This window comes from Vicugna pacos, chromosome 11 (assembly GCF_048564905.1).
Source record: "Vicugna pacos chromosome 11, VicPac4, whole genome shotgun sequence".
In the NCBI taxonomy this organism is placed as follows: Eukaryota; Metazoa; Chordata; class Mammalia; order Artiodactyla; family Camelidae; genus Vicugna; species Vicugna pacos.
In genome coordinates, this window is record NC_132997.1 from 71,450,386 (window position 1) to 71,473,244 (window position 22,859).

A 22,859-nucleotide genomic window follows, 5' to 3' on the forward strand; every position below is an offset into this window, starting at 1 on the left:
TGTGGGGCCTTGTGCAAACTACCAACTCCTCACACTTCACGACTGGCCCCACCTATCTGTAAAGAGCAAACGTTGATTTTCAGGTCTAATAATGACCAATGACAAAATTAAAAGCCAAACAGCATACTGTTTACTCCTCTTCCTCAGGGGTCCCCAGGCACAGGGGGAGCTCCTGCCAAAAGAGAGGGAGGAGGGGAGCAGATGTGTAACTGGCGTGTCTGGCCCAGCAGGCCCGGGCACCAAGCCCCTGTCTATCAGGTACCACCCCTCTTCACACAATTCTTCCCACTTCCTTTCTTTTCTACTCCCCATTTGGCTCAAAGATGTGCAGGGAGATCTCTCTCTCTCTTGTCCCTAAGAATCTTTGTAAATTTCTATGGAAACTAATTTTGCCTTTGCTTTCAACTCTGGGCATGCACACCTTATCTTTTGCCCCAACTTCCTCCCACCCTAATCCTACCTGATAATTTAACAGATATGAAAGAGCCCAATTCTCTTCACTTTTCCATCAGAAATGTGAGCTCCGTGGAAGCAGGGACCAAACATTATCTTCTTGCCTTTTCTTTAATTCTTTAAAATTCTCTTCATGGTTTCTCATCCATGCCATTTAGTGACATAAGAATTTGTTGCTTTTTATGTAATAATGGCTAACATCAATTGAGCATTTACAAAGCACCAAGCACTTTCCATGGATTCTCTCATTTAATTCTCATAAACGCCCTATGAGATAGATATTATCACTTGTATCATTTTACAGATCAGGAAACTGAGGCTCAGAGAGGTTAAATAGCTGTTTCAAAATCACACAGCTAGTAAGAGGTAATCAGGAGCTAAACCTGTTGAGAACTTAACCTGTGTGTGACACTGCTGTCCTAGGATATTTTGCTACTGTATCCTTTTATTTATTGTGTTAAGTCTGGTTAGTTCATGCTTGGTCTGAGAAAGTCAGGGCCTGCCAAACACTTTCGGTGCCTCTCCGTTTTAGAAAGTCCTCGAGGCTGCTAATCATGACCCGGATTTGACTAATAGATGCCAAGCCAGAGGGCTGCAATCTGGAGCAAACGCCTGCCGTACTTCCTCTGAGGTTTATAATCTCAGCGTTCAACGTGGGCGTGCCTATCAGGTCTTCCACCTGCTGCCCTCCCCATTGCTCCACCCTGATTTTGGCAGCAGAAAGGCTCAACCCAAGGGGAAGATAGGGAGGCTGTGCCCCCTTGTGGAACCCAGTTCTTCCATTTCTAACAGGGCGAAACTGGTACTCAGACGAGCGAATCATGCTCAGGGACACAGGAGTTAATCTCAGCTCACAGTCATTGGGTTTATCTCACTCAGCATAGTAATTTGCTTCAGTCGCAAAGCAGATGAACACAAACCTGCTCCTTAAACACCGAGCTTGAGGCCTACGCCCTCGGAAAAATACAGAAACCCCCCAGAAAACGGTGGTGGACCTGGGGGAAGCCTTCCCGTCCTCCGCCCCACCTCTCGGCGGCTCGACCCCGCCCCTCATCCCCCTCCCTGCTTCTGCCGAGTCCTCCGTCCGCGCTCAGGTTCCAGGCCCCGTCCCTCGGGAGCCGCAGCCAATCGGAGAGCCGCGACCCCGCCGCGCGTGTCGCCCCTCCTTCGCGCCGGCTGCGCCCCGCCGGCAGTGACGTGCCCCGCCCCGCAGCCGCGGGATTCAAACTCCCGGAAGCGGTTTCCGCGCCAGAGGGTGTGACTGGGCGGACGCGAGCGCCGCGCCTCTGCTCTGGTCCTGGCTGGCTGCGGGGCGGCGGCCGCAGCCCCAGGGCTCGCGGGGCACCGCGAGGGAGGCGGGGTCGGCGGGAGACCGCGCCGGTTGGGACTCAATCTCTGCCCGCCGTGCCTGGCCCGCTTCCCTGGTGCTCGCTCCGTGCCCGACACCTGGCTGGGCACCCCACGACCGTCGCCGGTTCGATCCCTCCCTTCAGCTTTGCGGTGGGTATTATCGTCCTCTTCCAGGCGGGCGCCGAGAGGCCGAGTGACCTGGCCGAGGTCTTTCGTTAGTACAGCATATTGCCGGTTAGCAAGCGCTTTCATGTCTGGGCTTCAAACGTCTTCATTTTAAAAAGTGCCCCTGGTTGCAGTCTTTCTTTGCCTGTCTCTCTTCCCATGTGAGATTTCATGTGCCGGTTTCCGGAAGATTGGCGTCCACTTGCAGACGACGTGGCCTGTGATAGATGCCTTGTGTCCTTTGCTAGTTATCTTAGTCTTTTATCTTAGAATGAGCGAAAATCCAGCACTAACCTTTTGTTAGATGGCCTATTCAGCTCAGTGTACGCAGTTCTGGTATTTTCAGGCTCTCTGAGTTTATGAAGGATGACCTTCCGTAGAGAGTCACTTCCATAGAGAAGCCTTCCCCCCAGCTGTGTCTGAGGAGGTCTCCCCTGTTTATATTGGTACCCTTTATCATTGTGTTTTTCATTTCCTGGATAGCGTTTATTTTACAACTTGAGAATCTGTATTTGCTTCCTTGTTATTGCCTGCCTCCTTTGCTAGGTTAAAGATTCCGTTGTGTAAGAGACAGGGCTCTTTTTCTCTTTTTCCTTTTTTTTTTTTTTTTTTTTTTTGCCTGTTTATGCTCCGCACCTATTAAGCTGCCTGGTAAACTAAGCTCACCAATATTTTTTGAATGCATGAGTAGTCTCATATTCCTCTGGATTCCTTTGTCACATCCCCATTATTTTATCTTCGGGTCCATAGGTGGAAGAATGCTTTCTAACCTCCCTAATTAAAGCTACTTTTATTATATGCATAGTACGTTTTGCTTTATATTTTACTCCTAGATTTTATATTATTATACCGTTGCTTCTAAAATGTCATCTAATACTGTTAGCAAATCGGCTAGTCTTCTTACTTCTTATTCTTAATTCCTGTCATTCCTGAACTCCATGAATACTGTGTCTTTTTTTCCTATAAATGCTTCATTGGATTCTTCTCAGTTCTGACCACTGCGTTCCCTCAACTATTAAGAGAGAACTAGGCTTGTCTTCTAAAGTAGAGGACCCACCATTATGCCAGGTAATGACCATATTTCAATGGCCATATACTCAAAATTATATTATCTACTACTAGCTTTTTATTCCTGGGTAAAATATGTCTTTGTGAACTACTTCTTTTAGGCGTCATTTAATGGTTTAATCATTGGTTATGCCTCCATTTTTTTTTAAACGAAACTTTTCTATTCAAGTGGGACACAGGAACAGAATCCTACACAAACATTAAGTGTACAAATTGACATACTGAATACTTCTTATGTATCTACCACCCAAATTAAAAAATATGTGTTGTTAAACCAGCAAGCTAGAAGCCTTACCCAGTCCATCTCCCATAACCCACTGGTCTGGCTGTATCACTTCTATTTAGATGGAAAGGTTATTCTACTTAGCAAATAGGTTATTAGACCTTTTCAAACTTGAGATGTGACCTTGTAAACTTATAAAATATAATTGTATTTTTATTTTTACAGACACTTGCAAAGATGTCTTCCAGAAGTCCTAAAGATTTAATTAAAAGTAAATGGGGACCAAAGCCTAGTAACTCCAAATCAGAAACTGCATTACAGAAATTTAGGGGAGAAATTGCAGCCTTAAAAACAACAGTGGATGAAATCGCAAGTGGAAAAGGAAAGCTGACTGATCAAGAAAGACACAGGCTTTTGGAGGTAAAACCCTTTAAACTGTAGTAAGCTTTACCGCAGGAGATAAGAGAGTATTCACCTAATGATGATACAATCTAGTTTTTTGGTTTACTAAACGTAAAAAATCAAATTGAATCGTTTCAACTTTGGGATTTAGATTTTAATGTGAATGTTTAAAAACTTATTTTATCATATATGTTGACTGCTTTCCAAGTAATCTTTGTTCTCAGGTTTTTTTCATTACATATATTGGCATTTTGCATTCTGTTAAACAGTATTTCCTAATTTACAATTTGTTATGATATAGTCTGTAAGGCAGTTAGGAATTTATTGGAACTGAAAGGATTTAAAAATTTAATCATTAGATTTTAATTTATTTTGCAAAACTACTTTTATTATTCATAGTTAGAAAATAAATGACCTGTATTAAATAATAATTTGTTGAATTTCTTTAAATTTTATTTTATAGGCATATCATAAAACCAAGTGACTTATTGTTTTTTAACATATATTGAGGTGAATGCTTGTTCAAGCATTGAGAAATGGGCTATCACCAATTCTTAGACACAAAGATTGTTTTGTAATCTGGTGAAGGAATCTAATAGCTTTCCTGAAAGATCTCTTTCAAATTCTTTCCATTTCTCAGGAACATTGGCTGTCAAAACCCATTTATAATCAGTTGTAAATAAACCTCCTGTAACTTCTACCCATTCGTTCTAATTGTGTCCATTAAAGCAGAACAAGTCTATTTTTTATCCAACTGACAACTTTTAAGTTATCTGAGGAAATCTCACTTCCTCCTACTTTTCTGTAGACCAACCCCACATTCTTCAGCTTTACTGGCTTTTTCTCGTCCTGGTCACTTTCCTGAACACTTTATGGTGTGGTCAGATGCCTCTTGAATTATGCATCCAATATTGTATGCAGTGGCAAACACAGGTTGAAACAGTACTATTATTTCCCCTAACCTGGATGCTGTACTCAGTGAAAGCTTAAAATTATACTGGCTTTTTTTTGTAACTATCATACTAATGTCTTATCTTAAGCTTACAGCCAACTAAAATCTCATCATTTTCACAGGACCATCCAACTCAGTTTCCCTATCTCTATTTGAACAGCTGCTTCTCCCCCCAACCCCCAAATGCAACTTTTTAGTTGTTTTTTTTTTCCCCTTTATTAGCATGTAAAGCCATTCTGTTAACTTTTCCTACCGTTTCTTTTGGTGCTTTCTCCCTTATGCCAGCAGTTTAGCAAGCATGCCTTCTTTATCTTTCAAATCCTTGAAAATGTTGAACACTTCTTTGAAGATCACCTTCTAGATTTGATACCAAATCATTTAATAATAAGAAGCAAGTTTATAAATGCACTTTTACCCAGCTGTAACATTCTGTAATTTTAAAATTCTGTCACTTCAAGTTCATCAGTGAGCACGTGTCTCTTGTGTGACTCACTTTTAGCCTGTAAGATTATTAGAACTGGTATGATGGAGGAATGATTAGTGGATACTCAGGTAAGAGCCAGCTTTTCCTTAGCTTTCTGTCACCACTGTTGACAGAGTTGGTTTCTCCTTTCTGTGTCCATGTCCCATTCATTTTATATATGTCTTAACTACAGGACTAACCATATTGCATTAATGTGTTAGTTTACCTGTCTTTGAGCTCTCTGAGCATAAGACCTTGGTTTCATCTTTTTTTGGCCCTGGTGTCTGGTATAATGCTGACTCAATATGTAATCAACACTTTATAAATGCTTAGTGTAGTATACTGTTTGCTTTCACATTTGACCTGGCTTTGTTCTAAGATTCTTGTTAGTTTATATCTAGAAAATTCGAGTCCTTGAAGCTGAGAGGGAAAAGAATGCTTATTGCCTCACAGAGAAGGACAAAGAAATACAGCGACTCAGAGACCAGCTGAAAGCTAAATACAGTACTACTACATTGCTTGAACAGCTGGAAGAGAAAACAAAGGAAGGGGAAAGGAGGGAACAGCTGTTAAAATCCCTGTCTGAAGAGACAGATGTATTGAAAAAACAGTTGTCTGCTACAACCGCTAGGCTTGCTGAACTTGAAGGCAGAGCCAATACACTTCATTTATCACAGGTACTAATTTCTTTAAACATAGATTTTTTTTTAACCTTTCTGTTATAGTTTGTAATTCTTATGAAGAATGAGTTTATTGAAGTATCCTTTGTCAGGTGGTGGAACAGGTAGTATACTAACAGGTTACTTTGTTTTTTTTAATAGCCTGGTACTTCTCCATAAATAAAAATAGGTAATATGGCTCCCTCTACTCCCCACACCATTGTTTTGCCCAGGTATGCAGAATCCACTGTGTATCCACAGCTGTCAGGAAGATTTTGTTTAATTCTTTATTCATGAACACAGTAGGCTTCATTTTTTGATTATTTTTCATAGTTGTGATACCCAATTATATTATTCAAATATGCTTTTCCTAACTACATGTGGCTTTTTCTCCTCCTTTTTTGTTTTAGAGTCACTAGTGTAGCAGAAAGAGCAAGGATTTGTGGATAGGCAGATATGAGTTTAAATCTTGGTTCTTCCACTTGCTAAGCTGTGTAACTGAACAAATTCCTTAACCTCTCTAGCCTTAGAGACAACACTAGAATTCACTAGACTCCGCTCCTAAACCTTAATTTTCACATGGGTAAAATCTGAATAAGAATTTTGGAGATTAAATGCTACAATGTATACACATTACCTAGGATAGTGCCTGACATATAGTAAGTGCTAAATACATGATTTCTCATTGATCATACCTTTGATTCTTTTGGAAGTTTGAATAACACTAACACTACAATTATTAATACCACCTATAGAAGAAAATCTATAGCTTTCAGGTATAATATCTCTATATTGTTAGGAGTCTCTCTACGTTATCTCCCCTTTAGGGTAGTCAGATTGATTAGACCTATAATTTATGTGCATTCTCATAGATAAACGATTGAGTTTTTCTACAAATAAGTTCAAAGAGGTTAAGTTTTTCTACAGAATTTCCATAGAGCTGAAACTCATGAAACATTACAGTCAAATCCAAAGTGGTTGACTAAATGTTTCCTTAAAACTCAAGGATTAGTTTCTCCCCTTTTAAAGATAGAAATGTAAATCTTGGTAGAAATGAATAATTTTTAAAAATGCATTCTTGTAGTAATTGTGCGGGAGGCCCACTATTAATTTCTGTATGATCAGCATGTCTAATTGCTATAACAACCAACCTCCAAATGATTATTTTTCATATGACAAATGATGGTTTTTCTTTCATGTCACAGTCTAGTGCAGGTTGGAGTGGAGGAAGCTTTGCTCCACAGAGTCATTCAGAGATCCAGTTTCGTTCCTTTTAGTGGAGGAAGGACTATACCCCTGTCCCTCAAGGTGCAGGTCCTCTACACACAGCTGTGGGCTAGAGAGCATGTGGAGAATTGGGGGAGCGTGGGGGCTAGGCCTGGGATTAGCATAGCTCACTTCTGCTCACATTCCATTGGTCAGAATTCAGTGTCATGACTTCACTAACCACAGAGAATGCTGGGAAATGTAGTCCACGGTGCACCCAGGGATAAAAGGAAAGGGGTTTCGTGAACTATCTCTGTCATAGTTTCCACCTAAGAGACTAAATTGAAAGGGAGAAAGGGATACATACTTAGAGTGAGTGTCTAGAGCCCCTTTGGAGAAAAGAAAATATATTTTGAGCTTCCTTGCCAGGCTTCACACAAGTCTCTTGCCTTATAGCTATTAAAAGCCAGAAATAGAGCTTTTAATGAATTTTGTTGGCTAGCCTGGGTACCTAACCCCCTACTTCCCCTCTTTTTCCTCTATGAGAAAAAGAAGGAAAAAAGAGGAGACAAATTATGTTTTGAGATCTATACGAACGAATACTAATTAATACTATCGGTAATACAAGTTTAAGTCTAGAAAACAACTTTTACCTTTCATCTGACAATTTAATGTTTTCCAAATTTCATTTTAGTAGCCTAGTTTTTTGTTTTGTCTCCTGATGAAAACCACTGGGCTATTCATATGCATTGAGGACTATTCTGGTGATCCGGGGTCCAGAGGAACCTTACAAGTCAAATTAGATATGAAATCTCAGGGTTTCCAGTCTGCTTAGAAAGCTTCCAGGATGTCTTCATTCTTCTCTGCTACCTATCATGATAGTTCACCAGCATGAACTAGATCTGATTTGGGGGTGCCCCTGTGAATATACTGTATTATTATGGAACTGAATAAACTAGGAAACTTCTGTTGTTAAATTTACAATGTTAACTAACATTGATTTACTTACAGACTGTGGCTGCAAGTTGCTTCAATGCGTCAGTGAGTAGTATTCATGAAATGGAAACACAGCTGAAAGACGTAAGTTCACTTTTCTTTTATTAAGTTGTAGCTAAAGAGGACTAATTCATTTATTTTAAAATCTCAAGGAAATTGACAACATTAATGCTGTGACTTGAAAAAAATCTTTTGGAGAGACAGAGAAATGAATGGTTTGATATCATCTCTCTAGATTACCACCTTTAAGTCTCTTTCCAGGAGTTCAAGAAGGCCAGGAAAGCTTACTTCCTCTACGTGTGGTCTCTTTAGGCTAGAAAGCCCTAGAAATCACTCATTTCTACCAAATACCTCAATAATGTCCCTTCTCCACCTAAATCTAATTTGCCCAACTATTTTATTATTTTAATGTTATTTAATTTGTAGTTTCTTTTCTTTTTGTTTATCCATGCAAGATATACTCTTTAGTTTGACATTATTCCCTTGGAACCACGATTTGCTTTCGTAGTTTGGAAACAAAACACATTCTTTGTCTACTCAACATTTCTCTTCTCTAGAATTTGGTAAGAGGTTATTTTAGATATGTCTTAAAGCTGTATTATTTCAGGCTTATGTCTTCAATGGATTGATGGGTTTCATTGGAAATTAAATAAATTGAGGACACAAGACTACTATTTACAGTGTATTTTTTTCAAGTTTTAAGATTAGGTAGGCAAAGTATGAAATTCTTGATTTAATTATTAGGCTAGTATGTAGATATTGTGATTCCAGAAATATTACTGGCATGTCTACCCTGATCTAAGTATGCTCTTAAGATTCCTGTTTTGTATCTCATCTAGCAGGTATACCTTGAGGTTTATTTGATCTTCAAAAGGAGAATTTAAATCTGTTGAGTGTCTGTATAGTGGGGTACCAGAGTCCCCTCATCAAAGTAGTTTATTTAGAGGTAACTAAAATAATGAAGAAACATAATTCTTAAAGAGCTATCAGAATAAGTTTTTTGTAGGTCATATATTATCCCCAACATCTAGAAAGTTGGAAAGACTTACTAAACGGAATCTTGCAAAGTTTCTCGAATTGTACTAGTGTTATTTTTATGTAAAAATGATTAATACGGTGTAGAACCTGAGATTCTCCATTTCCAGTCAGCTTCAGATGCGGCTGCCACTGCCATTGGTCTGAGGCCCACCCTTTAAGAATCATTAACTTAACATTTGAGGAGCAAGAGGTGGTTTAGCTCTGGTTATCCCTTTGGAATCTCAGCATATCTTTTAGACCAGCAGAATTGTAGTTGGAGGATTTAGGAGCAGGGAAAGAGAACTCTCACTCGTCAGAGTCCTTAATGTCGTATTACTTGGCCCTTGAGCTCAGCAATTCTAGACCTACACCCCTCTGCAAAGCTCCCACACAACTTCCTGTGGAAGTTTGCCCACCTCTTTTAAGAATCAGTATTTGTTATACTAAAATAAGCCCTAAAAACCTGTTTCCCTTTCTTAAGGCCGAGCTGTTATCATTCCTCAGCTACCATTTAGGTCAGTTGATATTTTGAAATAATTACAAGGAGTTAATGCTGTGAACATTCTTTAGTGTCAGTAACTTTGAAACCAAGTAGCTAAAAGGCAGTTTTATAGGCATTCCTTGCTCTTAATATTAAAAATCTGATTTTCAACAGAATTTAGGGAAGATAAATAATAGTTATTTTTTAACTTTTTATTTGGGAAAAAAATTCAAATTCACAGAAAAGTTATAAGAATGAAAAATGGTTCATAGAAGCCCATGTATTCTTTACCAAACTGAACCATTTTCAACATTTTACCCCATTTCATTCTCTTTCAGTCCCCTCCTCTGTATACACACACACACACACACATTTTCTTCTGAACCATTTGAGAATGAGTTGTGTATATCCACAGCCCTTTAAGCCTAGATACTTCAACGTGTATTCCTAAGAATGAGGATATTCTCTTACATGACTACAGTACAGATGGCAACTTTAATAAGTTTAACAGGGACACAATACTTCTTTTTTTTTAATTGAAGTATAATTGATTTACAATGTTGTATTCTTTTCTGGTGTACAGCATAGTGATTCAGTTCTCTCTATATATGTATTTATATATATATATATGTATATATATACACAGGCATATCCTTTTCATATTCTTTTTTATTATAGGCTATTACAAGACATTGAATGGACACAATACTATGTAGTCTATCATCCGTATTCCAGTTTTGTTAACTGACATTTTTTCCTTCCTCCAATATAGGCTAACTTTTCAACCTGTGTTAGAATTTTTGCCCAAGGACTATTTAATGGATCCCTGCCAAAGCAGGAGGAAGGGCATCAGTAGCATTCCACACGGCTTCACTTTTGCCTACTCTTGTTCTGTATTTTTATTGATAACTTGGATGGAAATGGTAAATGCGTGTCTAACAAATGAGTAGATGACACAAAGCTGGAAGAGACAATTAATGCAAGGAGGACTCTAAGGTTGCAATACTCATAATATCAACAATTACTGATCGCTTTCAGGTTCATTTATTATTGATTCTATTAAGAGAAGAAATAATGGAAAGTGTCAGTGAGGTCAGGAGTAAAGAAGTGTTTACTACCTTATTGAAGTAACATCGCCATCATGTGGCACTTTAGAATATTGTCTCTCACATGTTAAACCAATGTAGTTTTGTTTCTTGTACTTTAGTGATGTATGGACAGATTTATTTAAAAGGAGAAATTTTTCATGACCATTCAACGTTGACTTTAATTATTTATATTAAATATGGACAGATTTTAAATTTGGTATAAAATTAGGTATCTTTAGCATCTAATACAATGATTTATAAATATTTGGATATAAGCTTGCTTTTTGAGTCATACAATGCCATATCTCTTATCAGCTAAACTTGAGTGTATAAAACAGAGTGGCTATACAGTATCTCCACTTGATAAATGAACTCTCAAGCCACACAAGGAGAATAAATGTTAGAGCTGCCTGAAAGGTGCAGAGAGAAAAGCGGCTGGAGGGAGGGCCCTGGATTAAGTCTTTGATTCCAGAGACTGCCTCTGTCCTAATCCATTTCCTAGTTCTATACAGAACAGACACTGAAAAATCCTTTAAGCCCCATACCTAGAAGCTTTGCTCATGAGTCTGTAGGATGTTTGTGGAAGCAGCCTAGCAACGGTTGGAGGAACTCTGGAGACTTAAGGGTTTCCATATGTGTAGATCTTTTTGGACACGGAGCTCAGACACATGTATCTTTAAAGGATGGAAATTCCTACCTGAAAGAAGGTGTCCTGATCTACAACCACGAACTTCTAGTATTTCCTTACCACAGAATTGAACACTTTTGAAAATGTATTCCAGCGTGTTTGTTCTACTTAAGTAGAGTTACGCCATGCAACTTCTTTGTTAAGAACTTTGTGTTTGTACCATCTCTTTCTGGCAGCCCTGAAGGATGAGAAGTTATACATTCTGGCTGCCACATGTTAATCTTTAGTAATAATAAATTCCAACAGGTTTGGGATGAATTATGACACAAAGGACCCATGTATACATTTGGAAGATTATAGAAGTAGTTATAATTCCATTACAAAGGGGTTCTGATTACCTTTTCATACATTACTTAGTTAAATGAGTAAGCGATTTTTGAAAGTGTTTTATTCTTTCTGAATCCCTGTGAATGGATTGTTCTATTGTATATAAGGAACTGCTAGATTCTTTTTTTTTAATTAATTAATTAATTAACTTTTTTGAAGTATAGTCAGTTACAGTGTGTCAGTGTCTGGTGTACAGCATAATGTCCCAGTCATGCATATACATACATATATTCGTTTTCATATTCTTTTTCATTAAAGGTTATTATAAGATATTGAATACTGTTCCCTGTGCTATACTCTCAGACATAGGAACTGCTAGATCCTTTCCTGCCCTCTCCTCCCTTCCCTGAGCACGCACGAACTCTGTTGTGGTGCTACATGGCTGGCTCGGGTGCTTGCTGGTTCTTGCAGCCATTGTCTCCCCACCCCATGCTGTCAGCATCATTCACAGACGTTTATCAGGCAGACACTTGCTATGGAAACAGTGAACACGTGCATGAAACTGTGGGGAAAAATATCTAAACAGAGGGCGCAGGATCTAATTAAGATAAGCAGTATCGTCCGGAAGCAATCAAGGTCATGAGTATAAGATGCCAGATAGATCTAGTGGACCTTAAAATCACTATTGGCTTACAAAGGAGAGAAAGCTTGATGAGGACAGTTACGGTGAGGAGGCTTGACAGACCAGCCTGGACTCTCTAGAACTTGATGAAAAGATGGGATTTAAGGGGGCAGGTGGCACAGGAATGGGTTCAGGGCACTCTGCGCAGAGGGAGGGATTTAAGCAAGGCCCAGAGGGTGTGCACAGTTGTGTAGACGAGGCAGCAGTGAGGAGAGGAAGGGCCAGGCTGTGATCCAAGGCGATGGGAAGCAGTAGATTGTGGACGATTTTAATGTCAGCCTAAGGGAACATAGCTTCAGTTTTAGGAAGTTGTGTCTAGAAGCTTTAAAAAGTTCTCAGTTATTAATATAATTAAAACAGCTTAGCACTTTGGGGGACTGAGGAAGAGGTTGAACGGAATTTATTAGCAGTAGCTATTTTGCCTCACTCTAATAAGTGATTATTGTATTAACTAACCTGAAGCTTTTGAGCTTTTGGCCTGCATCTCCTGTCACTCTTCTCGATGGGGAAATCGCCCTCCAACTGAGGATTTCTAAATCCCCAATCAGAGTTTGCCAAGACCCCGTGAGTCACTGCCTTCAGTCCAAGAGGATGGGACTGCCCCCTTTTCATTCTGTGTTCCTGAGAGGCTGGGGAAATGTCTCAGTGACTATTTGTGTAAAGAGAGCATGAACATCTAAACCTGACATCACGGCGTTCCTGTGGAGGCAGACCTCAGCGTGGGCGGCAGGGGCAGAGGGCTCAGCACCAGTGAGCCTGGCCATTGCAAAGGGGTGTTAGCATCACCGTGTGTGCCTCCTTCTGTGGCCCTTCACCCTTAACATTTTCCTCCTGTGATGTAAATTATAAATGAATGAATGAATGAATGTATACACACACACAGACACACATACATATAAAACAGGTATAAAACAACTGCGTTCAGAAGCCCTTATACACTCACCCCAGGTGAGTGGTCCCAGTTTGGGAATTTTCAGTTCTCAAAGAGGTAAAGGATAAAAACTGATGATAAAGAGAAGGGGTAGTATTTAAGTTTGCTTCTCCGGGAGGCAGACACCAAGATGGAATTAGCCATGCAGTTTACTGGGAAGTGGCATCTGTGAAAGGAAGAGGAGGGCAGCAGGACTGGGCAGGGGCACATCAGACCCGGATGCAAACCTGGCAGAGCTTCTGTCTGTCCAGGGACGGGCTCCCATGCAGAGCCCTATGTTGGGCGGAAATAGCTCTTTCTTAAAGGGTATCTGTCTGACAGTGCATCTCCACCTCTGCTATAAAAGCATTCTAGTTTACAGGAAATAATGTGGACACAGACACAAAGCAAGCTGTATACAGGAGACAGCAGACAAATGAACTTAACCCTGTGTCAACATGACTTCACCATCTTACTAGGAATTCAGAAACTGTGCGGCATTAGCATGTCTCTGTGTGGGATGCCACGTGAGCCATTCGAGTTTTTATGTGCTGGAAAAGACTGCATCACTTGGGCTCCCTTTTTAAGATTTTGGGGTTTCTTTGTTGTTACTGATTTGCTTTCATTTTCACTTTGAGGCTCTGGAGAAAAACCAGCAATGGCTTGTGTATGATCAGCAGCGAGAGGTCTACGTTAAAGGACTTTTAGCGAAGATCTTTGAGTTGGAACAGAAATCGGAAACAGCTGCTCATGCAGTCTCACAGCAGACAAAACAGACTGCATCAGAAGGTACTGGTATAAAAATATTCTTTGGGGTTGGCCTGCCTGACATTTTCCAAAAGGAGAGATTCATCAAATATAGATTTTTTATAGATACATGTTAGAAAGTAAAATAAGAGCAAGTCTGCCAGCCCTGAAGTGAGAAATAAATAAATGCCAGTCTGTTTCATTTCTCATTATTTTCTAATACAAGAGGGCATAAGGCACAGGGTGGAGGGACCTTCAGCTCTAAAGGCACATTGTTTTCTCCCCTGTGCATGTCCTTCCCCTCCTGCAACGTCCTTCTCCAGCTTATTTCCCCTGGTACTGGCCTTATCACCGACTGTCTTTTTACTCCGCTTCCCTTTAGCACGTATTTATATCACTCCCAAGAGAAGGATTACATTTTATAGATGACTCTTCAATCATTTGAATCTCACCCTAGAAGTGAGGTGAGGTTCCTTATGGGTGATGCTATCTTTTTGCCAAGTACTTTGCAGCTTCCTTGACATTCATTGATCCTTTCACAAGAACCCTGAGAGGTGGGGCAGGAAAGATCCTCTGTCTCGTGTTACAAATAGGGAAGTAGATTCAGTCGTTCCGGGGATGAGCCAGGGAAAGAGAAACCCCCATACAAAGCACTCATTTAAATGACTGACAGCCCTGGTGGGACTGGAACGTTGAATTACATGAAGAGAAGGCTAAAGAAAGCCCAGCAAGGCTCATAATCTCAGAGCTTCACATTTGAATATTTTAAATGAAGCTAATGTTAAAAAAAAAAAAAAGGGAGGGGTGGATATCTCTAGAGATAATTCAAAGCTGTTTATCCCTAAAGAGGACAAAGTTACTACAGTAATGCCTTTATAAGTTTACTACACTTAAAGTAGAATTTTAATGATGGGTGAAGTCTAGTTTTTTCCTTTGGTAACAGTTTTTCTTTTCCCTTTCACTCTCTTGCTCTCTGCCTCTCTTCTGCTCTCTCTCTCTCTGTGTGTTATCAAAGTAATATAAGCACTTGTTAAAATAATGTAACCACAGTACAGAAGGCCCTGCCCCACCTTTCCCATGCCATCCTAATCTCTATTTCTTCCTCCCATTGGTGAAGCTGCTTTTAGCATTTCTGGTTTTGATTTTGGTAACTACTCTGTATCTTTAAATGATGAGCTAATGTCCTTATTTGTTGATTTATTTTCTTTAGACATTAGTGACTTTCCCTCCCTCAGAATAATTATATTACCATTTCTAGTTCTTCTCTTTATTCATTTTGTAACTTCAACGTGAACTTCTGTTTCTTGTTCTGTCAAATATCAACCAGAGCCCCTGCCTCTTCACTCTTCATTTTAGAAGGTGAGGAAATAATGTGATCTTGTTTATAGAAACATACTTACATTTTTTTTTTCAGGAAGATGATCTATCTTATAAAGTGAGTTGTGCCCTGATGTGTTTGTCATAGGTTGTCTTCAAGAAGAAAAGCAGAAATTTTACAACCATCTCTTGGCAAATGCAAAAAATGATCTTGAGGTGCAGCGACAAACCATCACTCAGTTGAATTTTGAACTTAGTGAATTTCGAAGAAAGTATGAAGAAACCCAGAAAGAAGTTCAAGATTTAAATCAACTGCTGTGTTCACAAAGAAAGGCAGATGTACAGTATCTGGAAGATGACAGACATAAAACAGAGAAAATACAAAGGCTCAAGGAAGAGAATGACCTTGCCAGGGAAAAACTTGAGGAAGAGAAGAAGAGATCTGAAGAGCTCTTATCTCAGGTGGGTCTAGCCAACAAGGTTTCCTAGGGTTCATAATTCAGATTTTACATTGTGCTTACTAAGTGCCAGGCACTATTTTAACTGCTGGGGAACCAGCAAGGACAACAGAAGTTCCTGCCTCCGACCCCCATAGGAGTTCATATTTAGAAGGGAGACCGTAAACAAATACCTAAATAAACAAGTAAACTAAAGAAAATAAAACAGGGTACTATGACCAAGAGAAATTGGGGGCCAGGTGAGGCATCACTGAGGAGATGGCATTTTGGACAAAGACCTGATGGTGAGAGGGAACCAGTGAGGTGAGTGATGGCGGGAATTCCCTCCTGGCGAGGAACCCACAAACACAGGTTCTGAGTGAGAAGGAGGCAGGTGCGTGAGACGCCAAAAGGGGTGAAGTCAAGAGGGGATCCAGGCTGATTCCTAGGCTGGTGCTGTGATCGTGATGGCACTGTGCCCAAGTTAATTCAGCAGATGCCGCCCAGGTTCTCTTTATGCTCACAGCATGATCCAGGAGGTCTGTCTCAGCAATGCTGGCGCTACTAAGTTAGGCTCATTAGAATTGAATACTACTTCAACAGAAGCTCATTCATTTAAATTTTGCTCAGTAGCACAAAATAATGGAAAAAATATCATTTGGAGTCCATACCTGGTCTCTAGTTCTGGATGTGTGCCTTAAGAAAATCAACTAACTTCTCTGATATGCATGTTATACATGTGTCAAATTAATAATCGTAATAATAATAACGTCTTCTTGCCTCATGGAGCTTTTGTGAAGGTTGACTGAGAGAGTGTGAAAGTGCTTTTTGTAAATTAAAGGGCGAGGTAAATGTTAGTTATTGCTGCTATTAGAATAGTAATTTTTTAAATCCTCCAAAATTTGAGAGAGAAAAAAATTACTCTGTGATATTTGCCTCCTTGGTCTTTACCACCCTCACTTCTGCCTGCGGCTACGAGCAGTGATATTTATGAGAGATTAAGCAAAAATGATTGAGAATTTTGCTCCAGCTCTGTGGCCAAGGAGGCAAGGCATTGCCAACTTTGTTATCCTACTCAGAAATATTAGTGGGTGTCAGAACCTGCCGGAAATCTGGCAGCAATTTAGTGCTTTTTATCAACTTTCAGTGTGTGCTTCAGGGAACTCTCAGCCCAGCTGCTTGCGTAGGTCACCGTCAAACCCCAATGGAAATGGCTCACCCAGAAGAGCAGGTGTTACCCTGGTTAGAGCTGTGAGACTTGTGGGCCTCTCGTGTCTGGGTCAAGGTCAGGCCCTAAAAGGTCACATGTGACAGTGTTGGCTCTCTTCACATCCTACAGGTCCAGCTTCTTTACACGTCTCTGTTAAAGCAGCAAGAGGAACACACAAGGATGGCTCTGTTGGAACAACAGGTACTCAGTGGGGTTGCTTCTAAAGTCACTGTAACCCTTTAGAAAATGGAATTTTCCTCATGTTTACACTATTCTATGAAGAACCATTTGAAAGTTACGAAAAATGCTTTTTAAAACCTTTAACAAAAATATTTAAAGTGACTATCTGTGCCAGCCATATATACCTGTTCCTGTCTGTTGGCTAAGCCAAATTTGCTGAGGTGAGATGGTAATTTTCTTGCCTTAGCAAATTTTATTCTTCCCTAAATGAGTTCTAGTCTGATATGATGTCCCTTTATAGGACTACCAGAAAACCTGAGAACTCAAAGAGGTACCATTTATTCTCTGAATATAGACCAGAGATTTTTAGTCTGTTCTCAACCAGGGAACAGCCATCTCTTTCCCCTCTCTCCCTTCCTCACAAAAAGGGGGATATGGAGGACAGACCCGAACCAGCAGCTTCTTCAGCTGCTCCTCACTCACTGGGACCCCAAGCTGAGGCTTTGCTTCTTGGACAGATCTTCTCCATTTATCAGCAGAGGAATGCTTGCTCTGATGGTACAACATACTTTTGCTTCTTGTGCTCATAAAGAAATGCAAGCCTCCAGTCAAGAAAACTAGACTATACACACACACACACACACACACACACACACACACACACACAACACACACACACACACACACACACACACACACACACACACACACACTAACTATAATTGTCTTGTCCTGGGCAATTTTTTTCCAGATGCAGGCATGTACTTTAGACTTTGAAAATGAAAAACTTGACCGTCAAAATATGCAGCATCAATTGCATGTAATTCTTAAGGAGCTCCAAAAAGCAAGAAATCAGATAACACAGTTGGAATCCTTGGTGAGTCTGGCATGATTCAACTAAGATTTATTTTCATCTTTTTTCACCGTCTTTCCATTTATATGTCAAACCAGTTCCCAAAGCAGGAGGCTACAGCATTTGCCCTTTGAGCATCAGTTCAGAGCACCAGTCAGAGGGACATTATGTGCCTCTTGGTAATGATAACATTACCAGTGCCTGGGATCATCCCCTACCTGCCCCAGGCGCTGGGATTCTAGAGGCCCTAAACAGTGCCTGGCCTGGGGGTGCAGGGCGCAAGGCAGGGCAGTTGTAGATCCTAAACTGAAATTATGTTTTTCTATTTAAAAAGAAAGAAAGAAAAAAAATGCTGGTTTTAGAGATAATGGACTATTACTGTCAATATGCTATTTAGGCATATTGAGTTAAGCACATTCTATAGATTACTCTGAACACAATCTAAAAACATTTACCTTTTAAATAACATTGTTTCTATAAGGAAATGGTTTTTGACTTACCTATTTTTGTCCTACTAATAAGCTTTTGGACCAAACCTGTGTGTGTGTGTGTGTGTGTGTGTGTGTGTGTGTGTGTGTGTGTGTGTGTGTGTGTGTGTCCCATTAGCACATATATAATATATCACTATAGCACTGCCGAATATCTGCAGATGGTAGAATGTTACGCATCGAATTCCTCAATTTTCAAAAGAGAAAAAAGCAGTTGTTTAAAAAAAGTCATTTGTAACTTCTTTATGAATAAAAGAAAATATATTTTTGACCCCGTTCTCTAGTATGCCATGGATTTTGACCATTTATAATATTTGAAATTGAAATTTAGAATTACTTCCTGTTCATGACTGTTTTTCAAAGTTTAGGAAGCCAGAGGGTATACAAAAGAGTCCATAATTTTCCTGTACTTTTCTTTTGTGTTCCCACTGTCCATCATCTTCCTAGTATGTGGTAAAATGTTCATTTTTAAGCCTTACTGACTATTCTAAGTTCCTCAGGAAAAGAACATGAGCAAGGGAAGTCACAAAGGAATGGTACAGTATCTTAGTCATTTCTGTGTATCACCTGTTTGACCTGCTAAAATTCTTTGCTGCACTTAATTCCATGTAGTTCTTTATTGCTGAAGTTGCCCCTCTTTTACAAACTTAGCAGATTTTCTCAGCCCTGCCCACAAGCCCACCTTTCCATTTGGCTCTAAGCATTTAATAAAACCTATCTATATGAACACCCAACCCTAGTACTTCCTGGGTAATTTGGGTTATTTATAGCCACCTTGTGTGTTATCACCATAATACCAATGAGCAGAGATTGAAATGAAAATCAGTCCAGAAGACTGAAGCAACTGGAGTATCTAACAGAGCAATTAGAACTGCTGAACAGGAGGCCTCTATACAAGCCATGTTCATTTGACGTTTATTTTTCAGAAGCAGCTTCGTGAGTTTGGTTTCACAGAGCCATTAGTCACCTTCCAGAGAGAGACTGAAAAAAAAGTAAAAGTCGCGTCACCAAAAAGTCCCACTGCCGCACTCAATGAAAGCCAGGTGGGGTGTCCCAAGTGCAACATCCAGTATCCAGTCACCGAGCATCGAGATCTGCTTGTCCACGTTGAATACTGTTCCAAGTAGCAATATCATTATTCTTTTGTTTCTGTGTCAAAAGATTCAATACTGTATCTTTCATTAGCGTATGGACATTTTGAATTACTTATTTCACCTCAGATCAGAAACAGCCAACCTACCTTTGAGACTCTGGCATAGGAGTGAATTATTGGTTTTTGTTTTTTTGGGTTTCTTTGCCTGCTTTGCATCTTCCTTGGCAATGATACCTCCCTGAGATGGTTCATCTCCAGGCTTCGGTGACAGAATGTGAAGAGCATTGAATGCTGAGACGACTAACATTTTGCACGTTTAAAGTACTTGATGGAGGCAAGATAGTTCAAGTTATACCAATGAGCAAATATTTTATGTATTCAAATTTTTAAAAATCAAAGGTAATTAACCAAGGATCTTATTGTGTTAGTATTTTTTTAATCCAAGCACTTAGTAAATCTACAATTCTGACTTTGATGTCCATTGTGAAAAGATGGCGATACCTTTTTTCATTTTTTTTCCTTTCTACGATAGAGTGGTTCTTAGAAAAGTGGAGGATTTTCTTGATCTTCATTGCTGCTTACTGTTGAAACGATGAACCTAGCTGTGTTTTAAGCACAAAGCAGATTCTGTTTAAGGACTACTCCCAAGTAGCACACAATGTTTTTTTCAAATGTTAACTGGCCGTAACTTTGACTTGAATTTCATTACCACGTGTTGGTCATCTAAAATTGTTAAAATGAATTTTAACAAAACCGCCTAGCCCTATCTTTTGATTTGCAGATGTTTTATTTATTTATTTTTGGCACACTTGAAAGCTAGGCAATGCAATGAGCAGATTTTTGCTTATCTGAATATATATTTTTATACATGTGTGTGTAAACTCAAAATCTTTTTATTTCTTTAGGTTTTCTAAAATGCTTAACACTGGGCTACTGTTAGTAATATAAAGGAGAAAAGAATAAAATTATTTAATACGTTTTGCTGTGTGTAGTATATATGTATATAGACAGGCATTCTAAGATTTCTACGCCAAGAGAGGTGCCACAGAGTTATAGGTAAACATCCAGTGTAAAACAGTAAGGTGGCTGAGGATACACTGGAACCGAAAACTACATGAAGCTCAGAAAGTTTAGCAAAATGCCCATAATCATTTAAAAAAAAAGACATTCTTGGATTTCAAGCTCCAAGTTCTCTCCAAAGCTCATCTTCTCTCCACCAGAAAACCCTTAATGAATTCTCCAAACTCAGTATTCTTAAGTGATAACATGCCTAGAGTAACGGGATGTTTCTTGAATTAGAAAAATAGCCAAACACAACTGGTCTCTTCTGTCCCTCTGAACTGGGAAGTTCTGCCTTGTCAAACCCCTCCACCTGCTTCATGGGTCCCTGCTGTGCCAGTTCTGCAACACCTTCAATTTCATTCTTCAAACATTTATTAAATGCCAACTACATGCAAGGCTCTGGGCTAGGTGTTAGTGACACAGTGATAATAAGTTGCAGCCCTATCTTCACAGTCTAGTAGAAGAGACCAACATCTGAACAGGTAAGTATAATACGTTGTAGGCGGTGCTGTAAACCAGGTGCATGTTGGGGGCAGGAATTCATTTATTTAAACCTTGCTTTATTCTAATCAAGATTGAAGTCTGACTCTTCAAAGATACAAGCCTTGTACTATGATAAAATTTAAAAGAAGTCAGAAATAGCAATAGTAAAACAAGTCTAAGAAGTGAAATGGAGCTGCTCACAAGGGTAGCCCCATGGCAGTTCATGGAGTGCTTCTGAGAGGTGAGCCCCGAGTTGGAGGCTGAGCTCAGAGAAACAATCCTGCACCCCATTCACAGCTGATCTTCAAGAGGAACGCCATGACAGTGATCCTGGTTTTGAGATTATAGGATTTCTCTCATGAGCCTTTGTAGAGAAGAAACCATGTAACTAGAGGTCCATGGCCTTAACAACAGCTTTGTCTTAAACAACAGGGCGTTCCACTCTGATTTCCTAACTGTGGAGGTGAAAAACGTCATGTGCAGAGGTAATTCCATAATCAAGGGCAAGCAATGCCACGTTCCTGGTATGTAGGTCTCTGCTGCTCCGGCATATCCCAGAGCAAATTTTAGAGTCAGGAGCCAAGTCAAAAGCTGCTTCTAAAAGACCAGGTGGGAAAACAAAGAGCCGGCCAGACTGTGGAAACTGGAAAATGCCTGTTTTCACCCAAAGAGGGCGCAGCTGCTCAGCTCCAGCCAATGTCCTACGTGAATGCAAGTCCAGTGGGGCTGATCTCTATTCTTTTCAGATTTTCCAAGAGAAATCTGGAATTTTAAATTTTTTCAGTGTGAAATCTCTCAACTTTTAAAGTTTGGAAAATTAAAAAAATTTTAACACCATGTGGACCAAGCACATTTCCAATGTGTAGCCTTTGTCTGGGGCAAAAAAAGGAGTGGCTAGCTCAGCCTGAGACGCGGGCAGGAAGCTAAGGCAGGCTCTCAGTTTTGCCCACTGAGCTAGGACTGAGGTCTCCCCAAGTCCAGTTCAATCCAACAGGCACTGAGGGACACAGGATGAACACAGTCCTCCTAGGCTGGTCCCTACCACCTGCCATCTGACTTTCTTGCGTGGCTACACTTCTCACACAGAGCTTCTTAGCTGCCAGCATTTCCTCACTACCCTTTGGTCCCCAGATGTGACAACTGGGACTGACAGCTGGAAGGGAATGTCATGGCTGGGACTACAAGGTCATCTGCTTCAGTATTTTTGGTCCAGGAAAACACCTCACCCTTGGAGTGTGCTGAAAATGTTAATTCCTTGGCCTCCCCCAGATATCCTAAATCAGGGAGTCTGGGGATGGAAAGCATGGAACATGCATTATTAGCGAGCTCTCTAGGGCATTCTGGTGTGTTGCTGAACTAGTCCAACCTTGACTTCCTGATGAAACAAGAGTCCCAGAGAGGGGCTTATCCAAGGTCACGTAGGCAGGTCAGCAGGAAAGAGAGGGAGGCACAGACTCCCAACGGCACTGGTTGTCAGAGCCCCTACCATTTTGGCTTGTGTGCCGTGATTCCTGCAAATTTACTCTTTCCAAGATCCCCAATGCTCTGTCTTCCTAAGGCAAATCCAATGGTTTGTTGGTCTGGTTCTCTGTATTTTTTCTTATCCTCTGTGCTGTGCTCTCTGCTTTGAATCTAATGATATTTTGTCTTTGGATGATTGAGTGGGAAACATGAGTCAGATATCGAAGAGTCCAGTCTAGTTGTGACACCCAAAAAAGGCGAACGGTCAGGACCAAGCTAGAGGTTTGCCTAGAATCTGGAGAGATGATGAAGAAAGGAACAAAGAAGGTAAGCCCCGGGGCTCATCCTGTGGTCCATGAGCAGGGAGGAGCACTCAGACAATCAGTTGGGTCTCCCAAACCAAGTAACCAGAGAAAGAAGGAATGGCATGCACTGAGAAAGAGAACTAGTTAGCATCT

At 40.3% G+C, this 22,859-nt stretch overlaps 1 protein-coding gene across 1 annotated transcript; it reads left to right on the forward strand.

Moving 5' to 3' along the window:
- Positions 1 to 1,706: 1,706 nt before the first annotated feature.
- Positions 1,707 to 20,373, forward strand: CEP55 (centrosomal protein 55). The gene is made up of 9 exons (XM_006211031.3): positions 1,707 to 1,953; positions 3,485 to 3,679; positions 5,478 to 5,753; positions 7,953 to 8,021; positions 13,709 to 13,859; positions 15,283 to 15,596; positions 16,911 to 16,982; positions 17,713 to 17,838; positions 19,229 to 20,373. The coding sequence occupies exons 2-9, from the start codon at positions 3,497 to 3,499 to the stop codon at positions 19,427 to 19,429; spliced, it is 1,392 nt and encodes a 463-aa protein (XP_006211093.2). The 5' UTR covers positions 1,707 to 1,953; positions 3,485 to 3,496; the 3' UTR covers positions 19,430 to 20,373.
- Positions 20,374 to 22,859: the final 2,486 nt, after the last annotated feature.